The following is a 23,189-nucleotide window of genomic DNA, read 5'->3' as shown; positions in this document are numbered from 1 at the left end:
TTGTGTACATGTGTATTTATGTATATGCCTGTGTGTGTGTATATATATATGTATATATATATATATATATATATATATATATATATATATATATATTTTTTTTTTTTTTTTTTTTTTTTTTACTTTGTCGCTGTCTCCCGCGTTTGCGAGGTAGCGCAAGGAAACAGACGAAAGAAATGGCCCAACCCCCCCATACACATGTATATACATACGTCCACACACGCAAATATACATACCTACACAGCTTTCCATGGTTTACCCCAGGCGCTTCACATGCCTTGATTCAATCCACTGACAGCATGTCAACCCCGGTATACCACATCGCTCCAATTCACTCTATTCCTTGCCCTCATTTCACCCTCCTGCATGTTCAGGCCCCGATCACACAAAATCTTTTTCACTCCATCTTTCCACCTCCAATTTGGTCTCCCACTTCTCCTCGTTCCCTCCACCTCCGACACATATATCCTCTTGGTCAATCTTTCCTCACTCATTCTCTCCATGTGCCCAAACCATATCAAAACACCCTCTTCTGCTCTCTCAACCACGCTCTTTTTATTTCCACACATCTCTCTCACCCTTACGTTACTTACTCGATCAAACCACCTCACACCACACATTGTCCTCAAACATCTCATTTCCAGCACATCCATCCTCCTGCGCACAACTCTATCCATAGCCCACGCCTCGCAACCATACAACATTGTTGGAACCACTATTCCTTCAAACATACCCATTTTTGCTTTCCGAGATAATGTTCTCGACTTCCACACATTCTTCAAGGCCCCCAGAATTTTCACCCCCTCCCCCACCCTATGATCCACTTCCGCTTCCATGGTTCCATCCGCTGCCAGATCCACTCCCAGATATCTAAAACACTTCACTTCCTCCAGTTTTTCTCCATTCAAACTCACCTCCCAATTGACTTGACCCTCAACCCTACTGTACCTAATAACCTTGCTCTTATTCACATTTACTCTTAACTTTCTTCTTCCACACACTTTTCCAAACTCAGTCACCAGCTTCTGCAGTTTCTCACAGGAATCAGCCACCAGCGCTGTATCATCAGCGAACAACAACTGACTCACTTGCCAAGCTCTCTCATCCCCAACAGACTTCATACTTGCCCCTCTTTCCAAAACTCTTGCATTCACCTTCCTAACAACCCCATCCATAAACAAATTAAACAACCATGGAGACATCACACACCCCTGCCGCAAACCTACATTCACTGAGAACCAATCACTTTCCTCTCTTCCTACACGTACACATGCCTTACATCCTCGATAAAAACTTTTCACTGCTTCTAACAACTTTCCTCCCACACCATATATTCTTAATACCTTCCACAGAGCATCTCTATCAACTCTATCATATGCCTTCTCCAGATCCATAAATGCTACATACAAATCCATTTGCTTTTCTAAGTATTTCTCACATACATTCTTCAAAGCAAACACCTGATCCACACATCCTCTACCACTTCTGAAACCACACTGCTCTTCCCCAATCTGATGCTCTGTACATGCCTTCACCCTCTCAATCAATACCCTCCCATATAATTTAACCAGGAATACTCAACAAACTTATACCTCTGTAATTTGAGCATTCACTCTTATCCCCTTTGCCTTTGTACAATGGCACTATGCACGCATTCCGCCAATCCTCAGGCACCTCACGATGAGTCATACATACATTAAATAACCTTACCAACCAGTCAACAATACAGTCATCCCCTTTTTTAATAAATTCCACTGCAATACCATCCAAACCTGCTGCCTTGCCGGCTTTCATCTTCCGCAAAGCTTTTACTACCTCTTCTCTGTCTACCAAATCATTTTCCCTAACCCTCTCACTTTGCACACCACCTCGACCAAAACACCCTATATCTGCCACTCTATCATCAAACACATTCAACAAACCTTCAAAATACTCACTCCATCTCCTTCTCACATCACCACTACTTGTTATCACCTCCCCATTTGCGGGAGACAGTGACAAATAAATATTACTTGTTTATTATCTAACCCTTTATTTTCCCTCTTCCCCATGATATTTCCATTTGCAAGTTATTTGATATCAAAAAGGTAGGTTTTTAGATTAGATATAGAAAATGCATGTCCACTTTATGAAATTTTACTAATTTTGTCTGTTGCACAGGTATTGGCATATATTACATGCAATAAACTATTCCTTTCTTAAACATTTTTCTGGCTAAAGAATTTTTATCTCATCTATAGTGTGGACCTTTTTGTGCAGTTTCAGTGAATTTTCTCTTGATGTGCTTTTGCTTGTTTGGAGAATAATATGGTATTGTTTTTCTTAGCCTAGGTAAAACTTCCAACATTTGAAGATTTCTAGAATTTGAATTCAAAGTAACATGCACGTGTTTTTACTTCTTTTCCAAGTCAGCTTGTGTCCCTTGCACTCCTTCAGTTCAAATTGTTCATTATATAATTGTTAAGGTTGCGCTACCTCGCAAACGCGGGAGACAGCGACAAAGCAAAATAGATAAATAAATATGAATAAATAAATAAAATAATTGTTAAAATGATATGGTAGATTCTACTTTTCATATACCTTTTGTACACATTTTCCATCAGTATGTTCTTACTTAAAGCCTAAATTGATAACTTCGAATTCAGAAAATTATTGGAAAAACTAGGTAAATTATACAAAGTCTTACATCCTTCTGAACATGGCCAATAATGATAGTTTCAAAACATTCAGACTATAACTGATAAAACATGTATTTTTCAAATACAGTATTTTCTCCACAGTTCTCTTCAGAAGGTTGCTGTCTTGCCCATGAATTGATAATCATATAAGTAAAAAAGAAATTAAAGATATACCACAATGATTATATTGGAGGGTATTGATTGAAAGGGCAAAGGCATGTACAGAGCATCAGATTAGGGAAGAGCAGTGTAGTTTCAGAAGTGGTAGAGGATGTGTGGATCAGGTGTTTGCTATGAAGAATGTTTGTGAGAAATACTTAGAAAAACAGGTGGAATTGTAAGTAGCATTTATGGATCTGGATAAGGCATGTGATAGGGTGGATAGAGATGCCTTGTGGAATGTTTTAAGAGTATTTGGTGTGGGAGGTAAGTTGCTAGAAGCAGTGAAAAGTTTTTACCAAGGATGTAAGGCATGTGTGTGAGTTCCTAATAGGAAGAGAGGAAAGTCATTGGTTCTGAGGGATTGTCGCTTTTCCGCAGGGGTGCATGATGTCTCCAGAGTTGTTTAATTTATTTATGGATGGGGTCGTTAGGGAGGTGAATGCAAGAGTTTTGGATAGAGGGGAAAGTATGCAGAATGGTGTGGATGAGAGGGCTTGGGAAGTGAGTCAGATGTTGTTCGCTGATGGGACAGTGCTGGTGGCTGATTCGGGTGAGAAACTGCAGAAATGTGTGAAAGAAGAAAGTTGCAAGTAAATGTGAATAAGAGCAAGGTCATTAGGCTCAGTAGGGTTGAGAGAAGTTAAATGGGAGATAAGTTTGAATGGAGAAAAAATGGAGAAAGTGAGGTGTTTTAGATATCTGGGAGTGGACTTAGCAATGGATGGAACCATGGAAGCAGAAGTGAGTCACAGGGTAGGGGAGGGGGCAAAGTTTTTTGGAACGTTGAAGAATATGTGGAATACGAGAGCGTTATCTCAGAGAGCAAAAATGGATATGTTTGAAGGAAAAGTGGTTCCAACAATGTTACGTGGTTGTGAGGCTTGGGCTATGGATAGGGTTGTGCGGAGGAGGGTGGATGTGCTGGAAATGAAATGTTTGAGGACAATATGTGGTGTGAGGTGGTTTGATTGGTAAGTAATGAAAGGGTAAGAGTGATGTGTGATAATAAAAAGAGTGTTTTTGAGAGAGCAGAAGAGGGTGTATTGAAATGGTTTGGTCGCATGGAGAGAATGAGTGAGGAAAGATTGACAAATAGGATATATGTGTTAGAGGTGGAGGGAACGAGGAGAAGTGGGAAACCAAATTGCAGGTGGAAGGATGGAATGAAAAAGATTTTGAGCAATTGGGGCCTGAACATACAAGAGGGTGAAAGGCGTGCAAGGAAAAGAGTGAATTGAAACGGTGTGGTATACCGGGGTCGACGTGCTGTCAATGGATTGAACCAGGGCAAGTGAAGCATCTGGGGTAAACCATGGAAAGTTCTGTGGGGCCTGGATGTGGAAAGGGAGCTGTGATTTCGGTGCATTATACATGACAGCTAGAGACTGAGTGTGAACGAATGTGGTCTTTTGTCTTTCCTAGTGCTACCTAGCAGGGGGGAGGAAGGAATGCTATTTCATGTGTGGCAGGATGACGACTGGAATGAATAAAGGCAGCAAGTATGAATATGTACATGCATGTATATGTATATGTATGTATACATTGAAATGTATAGGTATGTATATGTGCGTGTGTGGGTCTGTATGTATATACATGTGTATGTGGGTGGGTTAGGCCATTCTTTCATCTGTTTCCTTGTGCTACATCGCTAACAAGGGAGACAGCGACAATGTATAATAGATGATACCTTTGGATGTTAATGTGCTGAGAGGTGCAACTGGAGGGATGTCTGATCATTACCTTATGGAGGCGAAGGTGAAGATTTGTAGAGGTTTTCAGAAAAGAAGAGAGAATGTTGGGGTGAAGAGAGTGGTGAGAGTAAGTGAGCTTGGGAAGGAGACTTGTGTGAGGAAGTACCAGGAGAGACTGAGTACAGAATGGAAAAAGGTGAGAACAAAGGACGTAAGGGGAGTGGGGGAGGAATGGGATGTATTTAGGGAAGCAGTGATGGCTTGCGCAAAAGATGCTTGTGGCATGAAAAGCGTGGGAGGTAGGCAGATTAGAAAGGGTAGTGAGTGGTGGGATGAAGAAGTAAGATGATTAGTGAAAGAGAAGAGAGAGGCGTTTGGACAATTTTTACAGGGAAATAATGCAAATGATTGGGAGATGTATAAAAGAAAGAGACAGGAGGTCAAGAGAAAGGTGCAAGAGGTGAATAAGAGGGCAAATGAGAGTTGGGGTGAGAAAGTATGATTAAATTTTGGGGAGAATAAAAAGATGTTTTGGAAGGAGGTAAATAAAGTGCGTGAGACAAGGGAACAAATGGGAACATCAGTGAAGGGGGGTAATGGGGAGGTGATAACAAGTAGTGGTGATGTGAGAAGGAGATGGAGTGAGTATTTTGAAGGTTTGTTGATTGTGTTTGATGATAGAGTGGCAGATATAGGGTGTTTTGGTCGAGGTGTCGTGCAAAGTGAGAGGGTTAGGGAAAATGATTTGGTAAACAGAGAAGAGGTAGTAAAAGCTTTGCGGAAGATGAAAACCGGCAAGGCAGCGGGTTTGGATGGTATTGCAGTGGAATTTATTAAAAAAGTGGGTGACTGTATTGTTGACAGGTTGGTAAGGTTATTTAATGTATGTATGACTCATGATGAGGTGCCTGAGGATTGGTGGAATGCTTGCATCATGCCATTGTACAAAGGCAAAGGGGATAAAAGTGAGTGCTCAAATTACAGAGGTATAAGCTTGTTGAGTATTCCTGTGAAATTATATGGGAGGGTATTGAGAGGGTGAAGGCTTGTACAGAGCATCAGATTGGGGAAGAGCAGTGTGGTTTCAGAAGTTGTAGAGGATGTGTGGATCAGGTGTTTGCTTTGAAGAATGTAAGTGAGAAACACATAGAAAAGCAAATGGATTTGTATGTAGCATTTATGGATCTGGAGAAGGCATATGATAGAGTTGATAGAGATGCTCTGTGGAATGTATTAAGAATATATGGTGTGGGAGGCATGTTGTTAGAAACAGTGAAAAGTTTTTACTGAGGATGTAAGGCATGTGTACGTGTAGGAAGAGAGGAAAGTGATTGGTTCTTAGTGAATTTAGGTTTGTGGCTGGGGTGTTTGATGTCTCCATGTTTGTTTAATTTGTTTATGGATGGGGTTGTTAGGGAGGTGAATGCAAGAGTTTGGAAAGAGGGGTGTAAGTATGCAGTCTGTTGTGGATGAGAGAGCTTGGGAAGTGAGTCAGTTGTTCGCTGATGATACAGCGCTGGTGGCTGATTCCTGTGAGAAAGTGCAAAAGCTGGTGACTGAGTTTGGTAAAGTATGTGAAAGAAGAAAGCTGAGAGTAAATGTGAATAAGAGTAAGGTTATTAGGTACAGTAGGGTTGAGGGACAAGTCAATCAGGAGGTAAGTTTGAATGGAGAAAAACTGGAGGAAGTGAAGTGTTTTAGATATCTGGGAGTGGATTTGGCAGCAGATGGAACCATGGAAGCGGAAGTGAATCATAGGGTGGGGGAGGGGGCGAAAGTTCTGGGAGTGTTGAAGAATGTGTGGAAGTCGAGAATGTTATCTCGGAAAGCAAAAACGGGTATGTTTAAAGGAATAGTGGTTCCAACAATGTTATATGGTTGCAAGGCGTGGGCTAGAGTTGTGCGGAGGAGGGTGGATGTCCTGGAAATGAGATGTTTGAGGACAATATGTGGTGTGAGGTGGTTTGATCAAGTAAGTAATAATAGGGTAAGAGAGATGTGTGGTAATATAAAGACTGTGTTTGAGAGAGCAGAAGAGGGTGTTTTGAAATGGTTTGGTCACATGGAGAGAATGAGTGAGGAAAGATTGACCAAGAGGATATACATATCAGAGGTGGAGGGAACGAGGAGAAGTGGGAGACCAAATTGGAGGTGGAAAGATGGAGTGAAAAAGATTTTGAGTGATCAGGGCTTGAACATGCAGGAGGGTGAAAGGCGTGCAAGGAATAGAGTGAATTGGAACGATGGGGTATACTGGGGTCGACGTGCTGTCAATGGATTGAACCAGGGCATGTGAAGCGTCTGGGGTAAACCATGGAAAGTTTTGTGGGGCCTGGATGTGGAAAGGGAACTGTGGTTTTGGTGCATTATTACATGACAGCTAGAGACTGAGTGTGAACAAATGTGGCCTTTGTTGTCTTTTCCTAGCGCTACCTCGCGCACATGCTGGGGGAGGATTTTTTTTTCATGTGTAGCAGGGTGGCGATGGGAATGAATAAAGGCAGACAGTATGAATTATGTTCATGTGTATATATATATATATCTGTGTGTGTATATGTATGTATACATTGAGATGTATAGGTATGTATATTTGCGTGTGTGGATGTGTATGTATATACATGTGTATGTGGGTGGGTTGGGCCATTCTTTCGTCTGTTTCCTTGTGCTACCTCACTAACACAGGAGACAGCACCAAAGCAAAATAAATATATAAATTTTTTTTTTTTTTTCCGCTGTCTCCCGCGTGTGCGAGGTAGCGCAAGGAAACAGACGAAAGAAATGGCCCAACCCACCCCCATACACATGTATATACATACGTCCACACACGCAAATATACATACCTACACAGCTTTCCATGGTTTACCCCAGATGCTTCACATGCCCTGATTCAATCCACTGACAGCACGTCAACCCCGGTATACCACATCGATCCAATTCACTCTATTCCTTGCCCTCCTTTCACCCTCCTGCATGTTCAGGCCCCGATCACACAAAATCTTTTTCACTCCATCTTTCCACCTCCAATTTGGTCTCCCACTTCTCCTCGTTCCCTCCACCTCCGACACATATACCCTCTTGGTCAATCTTTCCTCACTCATTCTCTCCATGTGCCCAAACCATTTCAAAACACCCTCTTCTGCTCTCTCAACCACGCTCTTTTTATTTCCACACATCTCTCTTACCCTTACGTTACTTACTCGATCAAACCACCTCACACCACACATTGTCCTCAAACATCTCATTTCCAGCACATCCATCCTCCTGCGCACAACTCTATCCATAGCCCACGCCTCGCAACCATACAACATTGTTGTAACCACTATTCCTTCAAACATACCCATTTTTGCTTTCCGAGATAATGTTCTCGACTTCCACACATTCTTCAAGGCTCCCAGAATTTTCGCCCCCTCCCCCACCCTATGATCCACTTCCGCTTCCATGGTTCCATCCGCTGCCAGATCCACTCCCAGATATCTAAAACACTTTACTTCCTCCAGTTTTTCTCCTTTCAAACTTACCTCCCAATTGACTTGACCCTCAACCCTACTGTACCTAATAACCTTGCTCTTATTCACATTTACTCTTAACTTTCTTCTTTCACACACTTTACCAAACTCAGTCACCAGCTTCTGCAGTTTCTCACATGAATCAGCCACCAGCGCTGTATCATCAGCGAACAACAACTGACTCACTTCCCAAGCTCTCTCATTCCCAGGGATATATATAAATATATATCCCTGGGGACAGGGGAGAAAGAATACTTCCCATCGATTTCCAACGTGTTCTAGAAGGCAAATAAAGGGGATGGGAGTGGGGGCTAGAAACCCTTCCCTCCTTGTATTATAACTTTCTAAAAAGGGAAACAGAAGGAGTCATGCGGGGAGTGCTCATCCTCCTGGAAGGCTCAGATTGGGGTGTCTAAATGTGTGTGAATGTAACCAAGATGAGAAAAAAGAGAGATAGGTAGTATGTTTGAGGAAAGGAACCTGGATGTTTTGGCTCTGGGTGTAATGAAGCTCAAGAAGAGCAAAGGAAGGTGTAGCACTACTCCTGAGGCAGGAGTTGTGGGAGTATGTGATAGAGTGCAAGAAAGTAAACTCTAGATTGATATGGGTAAAACTGAAAGTGATTGGAGAGAGATGGGTGATTATTGGTGCCTATGCACCTGGTCATGAGAAGAAAGATCTTGAGGCAAGTGTTTTGGGAGCAGCTGAGTAGGTGTGTTAGCAGCTTTGATGCACGAGGCCAGGTTATAATGATGGGTGATTTGAATGCAAAGGTGAGTAATGTAGCAGTTGAGGGTATAATTGGTGTGCATGGGGTGTTCAATGTTATAATTAGAAATGGTGAAGAGCTTGTAGATTTGTGTGCTGAAAAAGGACTAGTGATTGGAAATACCTGGTTTAAAAAGAGATATACATAAGTATAAGTATGGAAGTAGGAGAGATGGCCAGAGAGTGTTATTGGATTACTTGTTAATCGATAGGAGCGTGAAGGAGAGACTTTTGGACGTTAATGTGCTGAGAGATGCAACTGGAGGGATGTATGATCATTATCTTGTGGAGGCGAAGGTGAAGATATGTACAGGTTTTCAGAAAAGAAGAGAAAATGTTGGGGTGAAGAGAGCGGTGAGAGTAAGTGAACTTGGAAAGGAGACTTGTGTGAGGAAGTACAAAGAGAGATTGAGTGCACAATGGAAAGGGTGAGAGCAGATGAAATAAGGGGAGTGGGAGAGGAATGGGATGTATTTAGGGAAGCAGTGATGGCTTGCACAAGAAATGCCTGTGGCATATGAAAGGTGGGAGGTGGGCAGATTAGAAGGGGCAGTAGTGGTGGGATGAAGACATAAGATTGTGTAAAGAGAAGAGAGGGGCATTTGGACGATTTTTGCAGGGAAATAATGCAAATGAGTGGGAGATGTATAAAAGAAAGAGGTCAAGAGGAAGGTGCAAGAGGTGAAAAAGAGGGCAAATGAGAATTGGGGTTAGAGAGTATCATTAAATTTTAGGGAGAGTAAAATGATGTTTTGGAAGTAAGTAAACAAGGCGCGTAAGACAAGAGAACTGCTATAACCAGTATTGCAAAGTATAAATTACTGAAGAACAAGCAGAAGGAAATCCGATATGAGGAATACATGCAGATATAAAAGGAGAGATATAAATGAGGGACAAAATGTTACATTATACATAGAACTAGCTTGATTTTGATATGGGAAAGACAAAACAGTAGCATTTTGTTTAGATGAGCACCGATGTTAGGGAAATAACGAGAAAGGAAAAATATGAGAACCAGACGAAAATTTGTTGGAAATATCTACTTTGTGAAATATCTTCATTCTTCTCTGATATTTGAGTATCATAAATATAAGAATCTTAATCAGTGGAAAATTCATTACTTTTGTGTCCATTGAACACACATGGAAGCTGATTTGGACATACTATTTTCTTAAACACATACTAGTTTGTTAGTATTTTTCCTGTATAAGGCATACATCAGAGAATTGTGCCGTGAAATAGGAGCCAGGACGTAATAAGCGAGGAATTAATTTAAACTTGCAGCACCTCTCCATTAACAGTATAATTTGTTTCTGTAGTTCGCTCACATGGCTTCATAAACAATGTAAACTCTGTATCATGTCAAGATAACCTGAAACTAACTGGACTTCCTAGTTAGATAGTATGTTCCACAGTATTATAATAGCGTTCGAAATTTCCTGTTGAGGAACTTTCGCAAATGCCTCTAGACCAAAGAAATGTTGCGCCTGTTACTTTAGATTAGTCAGTGTCATATTCCAATTGTTTAAATAGTTGTTTTGTGTCAAGAAATATAAAGATTGCCTATAATATATATATTCGGGTAAAATTATTGTTATCTGGGAATGAATGCAGCTCTGCCCGGGAAAAGGGGGGGGGGGGGGGGAGGCCCGAACAACCACAATCCTTGTTATTCATTTACTTATTTTCTTGGACACATTTTATTGGTACTAATCATAGCGAGATAACGCTGCTGTCGTGGTCCTTAACATCATATTTTAAATCTTGTAAAAATACCAAATGGACACTTATTTCGTGAATCATTACTTTTAACATGCATATTTTGATAATTATTGTCATGATAATTTAAAGTAAAAATTATAGTTTTAGTTTTTCAAACCAAAATATAAGTATATCTATATCTGCAACAAATATACGGTTAACGTTGAAACAACCGAACCGCTCTGTATGGCCTGTTAAAACGACCCAAATTGCTTCACCCCACTGAACTCATGAATTATCGATTTATTTTATAATTATGTGATGAAAGTGCTTATTATATTTATATATATTCTTTGTGTCTTAATATTCGAAGAGATTTTATTGAGTTTGTTCGCGAAATGATGAGAAAGGCATGAAAAAAATCAATATTCAATTGAATGTTTGTGTTCGACGCAGCTTCGAATCTACAGCATTCGAGGCTTCAAGAACAAGCCCTTACCAATTGCAACTTCTTTGACCATCAGCTCCGGGCAGGGTAAGTACTTCCCTTCTCTTGGCCTTCATTTTGTATTGTTGGTGTAGGGAGTCAGTGAAATTAAACTCCTATTACCAGCGGTTCCATGCAGAACATGCTATATATATATATATATATATATATATATATATATATATATATATATATATATATATATACAGTAGAGTTGAGGGTCAAGTCAATTGGAAGGTAAGTTTGAATGGAGAAAAACTGGAGGAAGTAAAGTGTTTTAGATATCTGGGAGTGGATCTGGCAGCGGATGGAACCATGGAAGCGGAAGCGGATCATAGGGTGGGGGAGGGGGCGAAAATCCTGGGAGCCTTGAAGAATGTATGGAAGTCGAGAACATTATCTCGGAAAGCAAAAATGGGTATGTTTGAAGGAATAGTGGTTCCAACAATTTTGTATGGTTGCGAGGCGTGGGCTATGGATAGAGTTGTGCGCAGGAGGATGGATGTGCTGGAAATGAGATGTTTGAGGACAATGTGTGGTATGAGGTGGTTTGATCGAGTAAGTAACGTAAGGGTAAGAGAGATGTGTGGAAATAAAAAGAGCGTGATTGAGAGAGCAGAAGAGGGTGTTTTGAAATGGTTTGGGCACATGGAGAGAATGAGTGAGGAAAGATTGACCAAGAGGATACATGTGTCGGAGGTGGAGGGAACGAGAAGTGGGAGACCAAATTGGAGGTGGAAAGATGGAGTGAAAAAGATTTTGTGTGATCGGGGCCTGAATATGCAGGAGGGTGAAAGGAGGGCAAGGAATAGAGTGAATTGAAGCGATGTGGTATACCGGGGTTGACGTGCTGTCAGTGGATTGAATCAGGGCATGTGAAGCGTCTGGGGTAAACCATGGAAAGCTGTGTAGGTATGTATATTTGCGTGTGTGGACGTGTATGTATATACATGTGTATGGGGGTGGGTTGGGCCATTTCTTTCGTCTGTTTCCTTGCGCTACCTCGCAAACGCGGGAGACAGCCACAAAAAAAAATATTATATATATATATATATATATATATATATATATATATATATATATATATATATATATATATGCAGTCCAGAGTATATTGATGATCAGTTTTAGAAGATATATTCTATTGGATTTGAGTTAAAGTACCCTAGATTTTCATTGATAAGTCCCTTAAGTTAGCAAAGAAATGCTTTTATAGAGTTGAGCCCAAACCTTCCATTGATACCAAAAATCTTTTAGTTCTCCCTTTTAATGATAATTTTACTTCCCATTATTGCATCAGGTGAAAAACTGTGTTATACAAATAAGAAATAATGTAGCTATTTTAGTTGTCCAGTTTCATAGAACAGCTAAACTAGTTATTGATAAAGTGAGGACAGTTTTGAAGATTTACCTGTATTAGGTAAGGAGAGTGTGAAACTGTAATGCCTTAATAAACATGTTAGACATCCAAACCAAGAAACCGCTCTCATTACTATTAATTTTCATAAGATAGTCTTTTGCTGTAACTAGTATATTAGAGGGTATATGTTGCTACATATGTATTTGACCAAGTAATGTTGGTTTTCAAGTATTTATCCTACATTTTGAAGACATTCTGTAATAATGAGTCAGTTGTTGGCATTAATTTAGAAACCTTGTCCATTAGGTTATTAAAAAAATGGTTTGATGACAGTTATGGTGTTGTGCATTACCTGTACCATTCTGATAAGAGTAATAGCCAGTTTTACTATGTAATTTGATTTTTCATGTTTCTAAGATTTTTAGATTCCAGTGTATGAAGGAAAAAACTTTAGCCTGGACGTGGATTTTATGAAATTTTACTATGTATAGATTTCTAGGAATTACCAGACATATAGAGATGATGTAATCTTCCATTATTTTTGACCACTGATTCATTTTCCTGAAGTGAGTCTCTTTTGATCCATTGAAACCTGTGTTGGATTGTGGCATGTAGAGTATCAAGGAAATTTGGTAATTTACCACTTAAGCTCTTCATGACTTTCTAGCTTTGAATGTTAAGCTACTTTCTCTTGTCTCAAGGTAATGTTTTAAGAATTTGATACCTCTGGAGCATGATCTGAGGCACAATTTTATTCTGTGATTAAGTAAGGCAGTTAAGCATTATATTGAAATGTGGGCATAATCAATTGTTAAAGTAATACCCTTTTAGAATATCACTGATTGGAATGTTTACCTATTCTTACATAGTAGTTGAAATAATTGTGTTGCTTGCTGTTCTCTTAAACCATTAGTTATTCCCTGACTGTCATTGTCAAGTGAACTCATCTGGCAAGGCTAAATAGTCTGTTGACAAAAGGATTTCATTCTCAGTGATGAAGTTGTTACTCCAAAGAGTCCCATTATTTCAGTGCTACTGGAAATAGTGCAGCCATGAAGCTGCTGGAGCCACTTAAGAGAAAGGGGTCCTGGTTTATGATAATGGAGCGTCGAGGAATATGTGGGAAAAGATTTTACTATCTGGGAGGGCGAGGATGAGTATGTCTTAAGATACAGTAATTTGAATGATTTATGGATGTGTGGTATGTCATCACCCATATTCCTGTTAGAGAGATGATAGTTAATTTATTGTATACTTGACTAATGTAGGGTGCTTGTGGTTTGGCATACAGAGCTGCTGAAGATGTAGTTTCCAGCATATGCACAAGAGAGAACATGTTAGAAACAATCTGCTTATCCTATGTAGATTTTAGGAAGTGTACCCAGTTTTTTTCTTTTGCACCTATGAATATAACAGATGTCAGTATTTTTGGTTTTGTAGTAACTTAATTGATAATTATATTGAGAATTATGAAAATCGTTTGAATTTAATGGGGACTGCTTACAGTTAGCAATATTGGGAATGTCTGCATTTAACAAATGGCATTGTTTTTTAATACGAGACCATTCACTTTCATTTTGCAGGAGCAGAGGGACAAATGCAGTCCCAAGGGTCATCCACTTGATCTTCCAAACCATCATCGAGGTCATTAGAAGATATCCTCTCCTAGTGTTCCTGATACATGTGCTCATGAGGATGTTTCAGTGTCTGGTGATTTTTTGACAATAAGACCCTATTTGACATAGTGACTGACTTGACTGACAGCTTTGTCTTATTGTTTTACATCTGGTATTGTTTATGTATTACTGTTTACTACTCTTAACTTTACTAATATTGCATGCATATTTTAGTGTATATTGTAGTGAATGTAGTAATGCACTGTATATAGTAGCATATCTGATTATTAATTCAAGAGGAAGTTGCAAGGGATAAAGATACAGTAGTAGACTGCAATTATTGCAACAGTTATTGCTTAAGCAGCTGCAGCTCTTTGCATCTTCCCCACCACACACACACACACACTTGCAGTTTTTTTTTCCAACAGTATCTGTTTCTGGATTTTTATTTTTTCCAGGCCTATTGTATGATGTGGTGTCAACATTGAGGGTCACAAGTCAGTTGTATATAATCAACAGAAATGGCTGCTGTTAAGTAAGTACTAATGTACCATACTGTCATTTATTTACCAAATAATTATGTATACCTTGGAGAGGGATTGTTCTTTTGTAATCATTCTGGTCAGCACAATAAAATTTTAAGATAGGCATAGGTGTATTATGATAACCATGAAAACGTGGAAATTTGCAGCTTTCATCTTAACTGAAATGACAATAGAAGTTACGTACTAGAGCATTTGTTGTAATTCTGAAATCTGATAAGATTCACGAGGTATCTCATGTATATATGACCATTCCTTTTGAATGGTCAGTATCTGTGTTATTAGATAACTTTAGGCACTACAAGAAAATAAGTTGCTTTTTATATTTGCCATTTCCCATGTTAGTGAAGTGGCACCAGGAACAGATGAAGAAAGGTTGCCTTCATTCTCATCCACTCTTTATCTGTTGCATGAAATATGCCAAAACCAGAGATCCCTATCAAATCCTGGCCCCACAAACCATTAACTGCACGTCAACCCATATTACAAATTACTGTTCGGCGCACACTTTTCACCCTTGTGCATATTCAGGCCCTGATCTTTCAAAATCGTTTTTAACCCATCCTTCCATCTCCCTTCTTGTCCCCTCCACTTCAGAGACATAACCTCTGTTAGCCTCTCATTATTATTCACAGGCCTATTGTGTGATGTAGTGAGAAGGCATCGTTCAAGAAAGCTGAAATCCCTGCTGTTGTATATGATTAACTGGAATGGCTGCTCTGAAGTAAGTTCTCTTATACCATACCATCATATATTTTCCTGATAATTACTTGTACCTTGGAGAGGTGGTGTGAGGTGGTTTGATCAAGTAATGAAAGGGTAAGAGAGATGTTGGTAATACAAAGTGTGGTTGAGAGAGCAGAAGAGGGTGCATTGAAATGGTTTGGTCACATGGAGAGAATGAGTGAGGAAAGATTGACAAAGAGGATATGTGTCAGAGATGAAGGGAACAAGAAGTGGGAGACCAAATTGGAGGTGGAAGGATGGAGAGAAAAAGATTTTGAGCGATCGGGGCCTGAACATACAGGAGGGTGAAAGGCATGCAAGGAATAGTGAATTGGAACAATGTGGTATACTGGGGTCGATGTACTGTCACCAGGATTGAACCAGGGCATGTGAAGCGTCTGGGGTAAACCATGGAAAGTTTTGTGGGGCCTGGATGTGGAAAGGGAACTGTGGTTTCGGTGCATTACACATGACAGCTAGAGACTGAGTGTGAACAAATGTGGCCTTTGTTGTCTTTTCCTAGCGCTATCTCGCGCACGCGGGGGGAGGGTGATGCCATTTCAAGTGTGGCGGGGTGGCAGCGGGAATGGATGAAGGCAACATGTATGAGTATGTACATTTGTATATATGTATGTTTGTGTATGTATACGTTGAAATGTGTAGGTATGTATATGTGCGTGTGTGGGCGTTTATGTATATACATGTGTATGTGGATGGGTTGAGCCATTCTTTCGTCTGTTTCCTTGCGCTACCTCGCTAATGCGGGAGACAGCAACAAAGTATAATGATGAAAAAAAAACTTGGAGAGGAATGGTTTTATATTTTTCTGATCAGCAGCAAATAAGATTTGAAGATCTGGTGGGCATAGTTGTAGTATAATCATGAAAGCATATACTAGTAATGGAAGTTTTTGAATTGACAGGATTGAAGTTATGTACCAGAGCATTTGTTAATTCTGAATATTGGTAGATTCGCTTGATGTATCTAGTGTACATGACTGTTCATTTTGAATGGTCAGTATGTGTTATTAGATTTAGGGAGTACAACAAGAAATAAACTATCAGGTTTTTTAATGTTTGCTGTATCCATGTTAGTGAGTCAGCATCAGGAACAAACTAAGAAAGGCAGCATTCACTTTCATACATGTATATTCTTTAGCTTTTGCATAGAATGCACCCAAACTGCAGCCCCCTACCCAAAGCCAGGCCCCACAGATCTTTCCAAGGTTTCCTTCAGCAGCTTCACATTCTGATTCAGTCTCTTAACTGCACGTCAACCCATATTACAAGTTACTGTTCTGTGCACACCTTTCACCCTCCTGCATATTCAGGCCCTGATCGCTCAAAATCTGTTTTTATCCATATTTCCATCTCCCTTTTTGTCCCCTCCACTTCAGACATGCATATTCTGTCAACCTCTCATTGATTATTTTTTACAGGCCTATTGTGTGCTGCAATGAGGAGGCATCGTTCAAGAAAATGGAAATCCCTGCTGTTGTGTATAATTGACAGGAATGGCTGCTCTGAAGTAAGTTCTCTTATACCATACCACCATATATTTTTTTAATAACTTGTACCTTGGAGAGGTGGTGTAAGGTGGTTTGATGGAGTAAGTAATGAAAGAGTAAGAGAGGTGTGTGGTAATAAAAAGTGTGGTTGAGAGAGAAGAGGGTGTATTGAAATGAAATGGTTTAGTCACATGGAGAGAATGAGTGAAGAAAGATTGACAGAGGATATATGTGTCAGAGGTGGAGGGAATGAGAAGTGGGAGACCAAATTGGAGGTGGAAGGATGAAGTGAAAAAGATTTTGAGCATCTGGGGCCTAAACATACAGGAGGGTGAAAGGCATGCAAGGAATAGTGTGAATTGGAACGATGTGGTATACTGGGGTCAACGTGCTGTCAGTGGATTGAATTGGGGCATGTGAAGCATCTGGGGTAAATCATGGAAAGTTTTGTGGGGCCTGGATGTGGAAAGGGAACTGGGGTTTCGGTGCATTACACATGACAGCTAGAGACTGAGTGTATTCCATATTCCAATTCACACTTCAATGCACACCTTTCATCCTCCCGGATGTTCAGGCCTTGACCACTCAAAATCTTTCTCACCCCATCTTTCCATCTCGTTTGATCTTTCTCTTGTCCTTGTCCCCAACAATTCCTACACACATCCTGTCATTCTCTCAAAACTCATTTTTTCTGTCCAAACCATTTCAATACACCCTCTTAAAACCATACTTTTCTTGTAACCACTCTTCTGATACTTTTATTACTTGATCAAACCAAACCTTATAGCATCATGTATTTTCCTCACGTTTCATTTCCACACATCCTTATCAATAGCCCATGCCTTGCATTCATATAGCATCACTGGGCTGCTGTACCTTTAGACATGCCTATTTTTGCCTTCACATACATTTTTTTCCATACATTTTTCAGTGCTCCCAGAACCTTCACCTCATCACTTACCTTAATCACTTGCCCTATGACTTGTTTCCATGGTTCCATTTGTTACCATGTCCACTCCCAGGTATCTAAGATATTTCACTCCAAATTTGCTCCATTCAAATTCACATCCCAACAGTCTCCCCCTTACTCAGCTAAACCTAATAACCTTACTTTTATTCACATTTACTCTCGCCTTTCTCTTTTAACAAACAAATCTGATCTCTGTCAACAACTAGCAGTTTCAAATTGCAGTCTGCTGCTAGTGCTTTGTCATCAGCAAGCATATGACTTTCTTCCCAGGTCCTCCCCTGCTACAGACTGCATATATGCCCTTCTCTCAAAGACCCTAGCATATACCTCCCTCACTACTTCATCCATAGGGGAATTTAACAGCCATGATAACATTACATAACATTATAGACCCTTGCCATAGACCATCCTTCAACTGGAACAACTCTTTCCTCTCTCCCTACTCGTACACATTCCTTACAACCTTCATTAAAACTTTTCACTTCTTACATCAACTTTTCTCCTAGACTATATTTTTGTCAGAACTTATGCAAGGCATCTCTATTAGCCCCATCATATTCTTACCCCAGATCCATAAATGCCATATACAAATTCTCATTTCTCCGATTGTTTCTTGCACACACACATCCTTTAAAGCAAACACCAGATCCATTCATCCACTGCCTCTTATGAAATCAAATTGTTCCTCCTTCCTCTGCTGCTCTGTACTTGCCTTCACCCTCTCAATCACCACTCCCATACAAATTGCCAGGTACAATTGACAAACCCCTTGTACCTCTGAATTTTGAAAACTCAACCTTTGTCCCCTTGCTTTTGTATATATTATTTTTTATTTTGCTTTGTTGCCGTCTCCCGCGTTAGCGAGGTAGCACAAGGAAACAGACGAAAGAATGGCCCAACCCACCCACATACACATGTATATACATACACGTCCACACACGCAAATATACATACCTATACATCTCAACGTATACATATATATACACACACAGACATATACATATATACACATGTACATAATTCATACTGTCTGCCCTTATTAATTCCCATCGCCACCCCGCCACACATGAAATAACAACCCCCTCCCCCTCATGTGTCGAGGTAGCGCTAGGAAAAGATAATAAAGGCCACATTCGTTCACACTGTCTCTAGCTGTCATGTAATAATGCACTGAAACCACAGCTCCCTTTCCACATCCAGGCCCCACAGAACTTTCTATGGTTTACCCCAGACGCTTCACATGCCCTGGTTCACTCCATTGACAGCACGTCGACCCCGGTATACCACATCGTTCCAATACACACTATTCCTTGCACGCCTTTCACCCTCCTGCATGTTCAGGCCCCGATCACTCAAAATCTTTTTCACTCCATCCTTCCACCTCCAATTTGGTCTCCCACTTCTCCTCGTTCCCTCCACCTCTGACATATATCCTCTTTGTCAATCTCTCCTCACTCATTCTCTCCATGTGACCAAAACTTTTCAAAACACCCTCTTCTGCTCTCTCAACCACACTCATTTTATTAAAAAGCTCTCTCATCCACATCAGACTGCATCCTTACACCCCTTTCCAAAACTCTTGCATTTACCTCCCTAACAACCCCATCCATATACAAATTAAACAACCATGGAGACATCACACACCCCTGCTGCAAACCTACATTCACTGAGAGCCAATCACTTTCCTCTTTTCCTACATGTCCACATGCCTTACATCCTCGATGAAAACTTTTCACTGCTTCTAACAACTTGCCTCACACACCACGTATTCTTAATACCTTCTAAAGAGCATCTCTATCAACTCTATCATATGCGGTCTTCAGATCTATAAATGCTACATACAAATCCATTTGCTTTTCTAAGTATTTCTCACGTACATTCTTCAAAGCAAACACCTGATCCACACATCCTCTACCGCTTCTGAAACCACACTGCTCTTCCCCAATCTGATGCTCTGTACATGCCTTCACCCTCTCAATCAATACCCTCCCATATAATTTCCCAGGAATACTCAACAAACTTATACCTCTGTAATTTGAGCACTCGCCTTTGTCCCCTTTGCCTTTGTACAATGGCACTATGCAAGCATTCCTCCAATCCTCAGGCACCTCACTATGACTCATACATACATTAAATAACCTTACCAGCCAGTCAACAATACAGTCACCCCTTTTTAATAAATTCCAATGCAATACCATCCAAACCCGCTGCCTTGCCGGCTTTCATTTTCTGCCAAGTTTTAACTACCTCTTCTCTGTTCACCAAATCATTTTCCCTAACCTTCTCACTTTGCACACCACCTCGACCAAAACACCCTATATCTGCCACTCTATCATCAAACACATTCAACAAACCTTCAAAATACTCACTCCATCTCTTTCTCACATCATGACTACTTATCACCTGCCCATTATCCCCCCTTCACTGAAGTTCCCATTTGCTCCCTTGTCTTATGCACTTTATTTACCTCCTTCCAAAATATCTTTTTATTCTCCCTAAAATTTAATGATGCTCTCTCACCCCAACTCTCATTTGCCCTCTTTTTCACCTCTTGCACCTTTCTCTTGACCTCCTGCCTTTTCTTTTATACATCTCCCACTCATCTGTATTTTTTCTCTGCAAAAATCATCCTTATGCCTCTCTCTTCTCTTTCACTAATAATCTTACTTCTTCATCCCACCACTCGCTACCCTTTGTAATCTGCCCACCTCCCACGCTTCTCATGCCAGAAGCTACTTTTGCGCAAGCCATCACTGCTTCCCTAAATACATCCCATTCCTCCCCCACTACCCTTACCTCCTTTATTCTCACCTTTTTCCATTCTGTACTCAGTCTCTCCTGGTACTTCCTCACACAAGTCTCCTTCCCAAGCTCACTTACTCTCGCCACTCTCTTCACCCCAACATTCTCTCTACTTTTCTGAACACCTTTACGAATCTTCACCTTTGCCTCCACAAGATGATGATCGGACATCCCTCCAGTTGCACCTCTCAGCACACTAACATCCAAAAGTCTCTTTTGTGCGCTTAACAATTAACACGTAATCCAATAACGCTCTCTGGCCATCTCTCCTACTTACATATGTATACTTATGTATATCTCTTTTTAAACCAGGTATTCTCAATCACCAGTCCATTTTCAGCACACAAATCTACAAGCTCTTCACCATTTACAACACTGAACACCCCATGTATACCAATTATTCCCTCAACTGCCACATTACTCACTTTTGCATTCAAATCGCCCATCACTATAACCCGGTCTCGTGCATCAAAACTACTAACACACTCATTCAGCTGCTCCCAAAACACTTGCCTCTCATGATCTTCCTTCTCATGCAGAGGTGCATAGGCACCAATAATCACCCATCTCTCTCCATCCACTTTGTTTTACCCATATCAATCTTGAATTTACTTTCTTACACTCTATTACATACTCCCACCACTCCTGTTTCAGGAGTAGAGCTACTCCATCCCTTGCTCTTGTCCTCTCACAAACCCCTGACTTTACTCCCACGACATTCCCAAACCACTCTTCCCCTTTTCCCTTGAGCTTCGTTTCACTCAGAGCCAAAACATCCAGGTTCCTTTCCTCAAACATACTACCTATCTCTCCTTTTTTTCTCATCTTGGTTACATCCACACACATTTAGACACCCCAATCTGAGCCTTCGAGGAGGATGAGCACTCCCCGCGTGACTCCTTCTTCTGTTTCCCCTTTTAGAAAGTTAAAATACAAGGAGGGGAGGGTTTCTAGCCCCCCCCACTCCGGTCCCCTTTAGTCGCCTTCTATGACATGAGGAATGCGTGGGAAGTCTTCTTTCTCCCCTATCCCTAGGGATAGGGGAGAATACCATATGTATGTGGTATTATTTTTTACAGTGGCATTATACATGCATTCCACCAATCCTGAGGTCTTCCCTATGATCCATACATACATTGAAAATACTAAGTAACCAAATTACAACAGTCAACCCCTGTAAGAAATTCAACTGCAGTACCATACTCTCCATATGATTTGCCACATTTCATCATATGCAAGGATTTTGCCTGCTAGTTTCACCAAGCTCTTTTCCATGACTCTCACACATTGCATATCTCCTTGACCTGAACTCCTTATATAAGCCACCCTTTCATCGACCACATTTGACCATATTTCAAAATACTCGTTCCATCTACTCGCCTCATCACTACCTGTCCCCACTTCCTTTTCCCCTTCACTAAAGTTCATTTGTTTTCTTGTTTTCCTCATACCATTTGAGCTTCCAAAAACTCTTCTTCACCCTGAACTTTACCAATGCATGCTCATCCCAGCCCTCATTTATCTGCAACCCTTTCACCTTTTGACCTCTCTCTGATATATCCTTCAATAATTTGGACTCCTTCCTTGTGTTTCCCCTATACCTCCCTTTTCACTTTCACTCGCAACTTTACTTCATCTCGCCACTGTTACCCTTTCTCACCTATCTGTCTCCCACCTTGTGCTCGCACATGCCAACGCTGTTCCCTTAGATACCTCCCAATTCTCTCACTCCCCTAGCTTCATTTACTCTTGCCTTAGCTGTTTGACACTCAGTCGTATGGTATTTCTCACTTGTAACTTTTTTGAAGAAATTTTAGGATGTTGGCAAGTATTTAGATTTGATTATACATCATACTTTTGTGAAATTGTGTTTTGTGAAATTTTGTGGTTTGATCAAGTAAGTAATGAAAGGGTAAGCGAGATGTGTGGTAATAAAAAGTGTGGTTAAGAGAGCAGAAGAGGGTGTTTTGAAATGGTTTGGTCACATGGAGAGAATGAGTGAGGAAAGATTGACAAAGAGGATATATGTGTCAGAGGTTGAGGGAACGAGGAGAAGTGGGAGACCAAATTGGAGGTGGAAAGATGGAGTGAAAAAGATTTTGAGTGATCAGGGCCTGAACATGCAGGAGGGTGAAAGGAATAGTGCAAGGAATAGTGAATTGGAATGATGTATACCGGGGTGGATGTGCTGTCAATGGATTGAACCAGGGCATGTGAAGCGTCTGGGGTAAACCATGGAAAGTTCTGTGGGGCCAGGATGTGGAAAGGGAGCTGTAGTTTCTGTGCATTATACTTGACAGCTAGAGACTGAGTGTGATCGAATGTGGCCTTTTGTTGTCTTTTCTTGGTGCTACCTCGTGCACATGAGGGGAGAGGGGGTTGTTATTTCATGTGTGGCGGGGTGGCGATGGGAATGAATAAGGGCAGACAGTATGAATTGTGTACATGTGTATATATATGTATGTCTGTGTGTGTATATATATGTATACGTTGAGATGTATAGGTATGCATGTGTGTGTGTGTGGACGTGTATGTATATACATGTGTATGTGGGTGGGTTGGGCCATTCTTACGTCGGTTTCCTTGTGCTACCTCGCTAATGTGGGAGACAGCGACAAAGGATAATGAAAAAGAATGAAAATATATATTTAAAAGAACTTAACACATTGTTGG

General features: G+C 40.6%; 1 protein-coding gene across 33 annotated transcripts in view; it reads left to right on the top strand.

Moving 5' to 3' along the window:
* The window catches only part of LOC139757284 (uncharacterized), a 145,907-nt gene that overhangs the window by 69,662 nt on the left and 53,056 nt on the right, over positions 1 to 23,189 (top strand). For 10 of the 33 annotated variants that reach the window (XR_011714568.1, XR_011714577.1, XR_011714575.1 and 7 more), the window contains 3 exons: positions 13,937 to 14,504; positions 15,147 to 15,235; positions 16,676 to 16,764. Coding sequence is in view for 14 of the 33 variants with exons in the window: in XM_071677644.1 (XP_071533745.1) it covers positions 13,937 to 14,063; positions 14,428 to 14,457 (157 nt within the window). In the remaining 19 variants the exon portion in view is untranslated. Of the gene's footprint in view, positions 1 to 10,962; positions 11,042 to 13,936; positions 14,505 to 15,146; positions 15,236 to 16,675; positions 16,765 to 23,189 lie in introns of all 33 variants that reach the window. The other 23 variants (XM_071677649.1, XM_071677647.1, XM_071677648.1 and 20 more) reach the window with 11 other exon arrangements.

The sequence above is a fragment of the Panulirus ornatus genome, chromosome 25 (genome assembly GCF_036320965.1).
Source record: "Panulirus ornatus isolate Po-2019 chromosome 25, ASM3632096v1, whole genome shotgun sequence".
NCBI lineage: Eukaryota > Metazoa > Arthropoda > Malacostraca > Decapoda > Palinuridae > Panulirus > Panulirus ornatus.
This window is presented reverse-complemented; position numbering and strand designations above follow the sequence as displayed.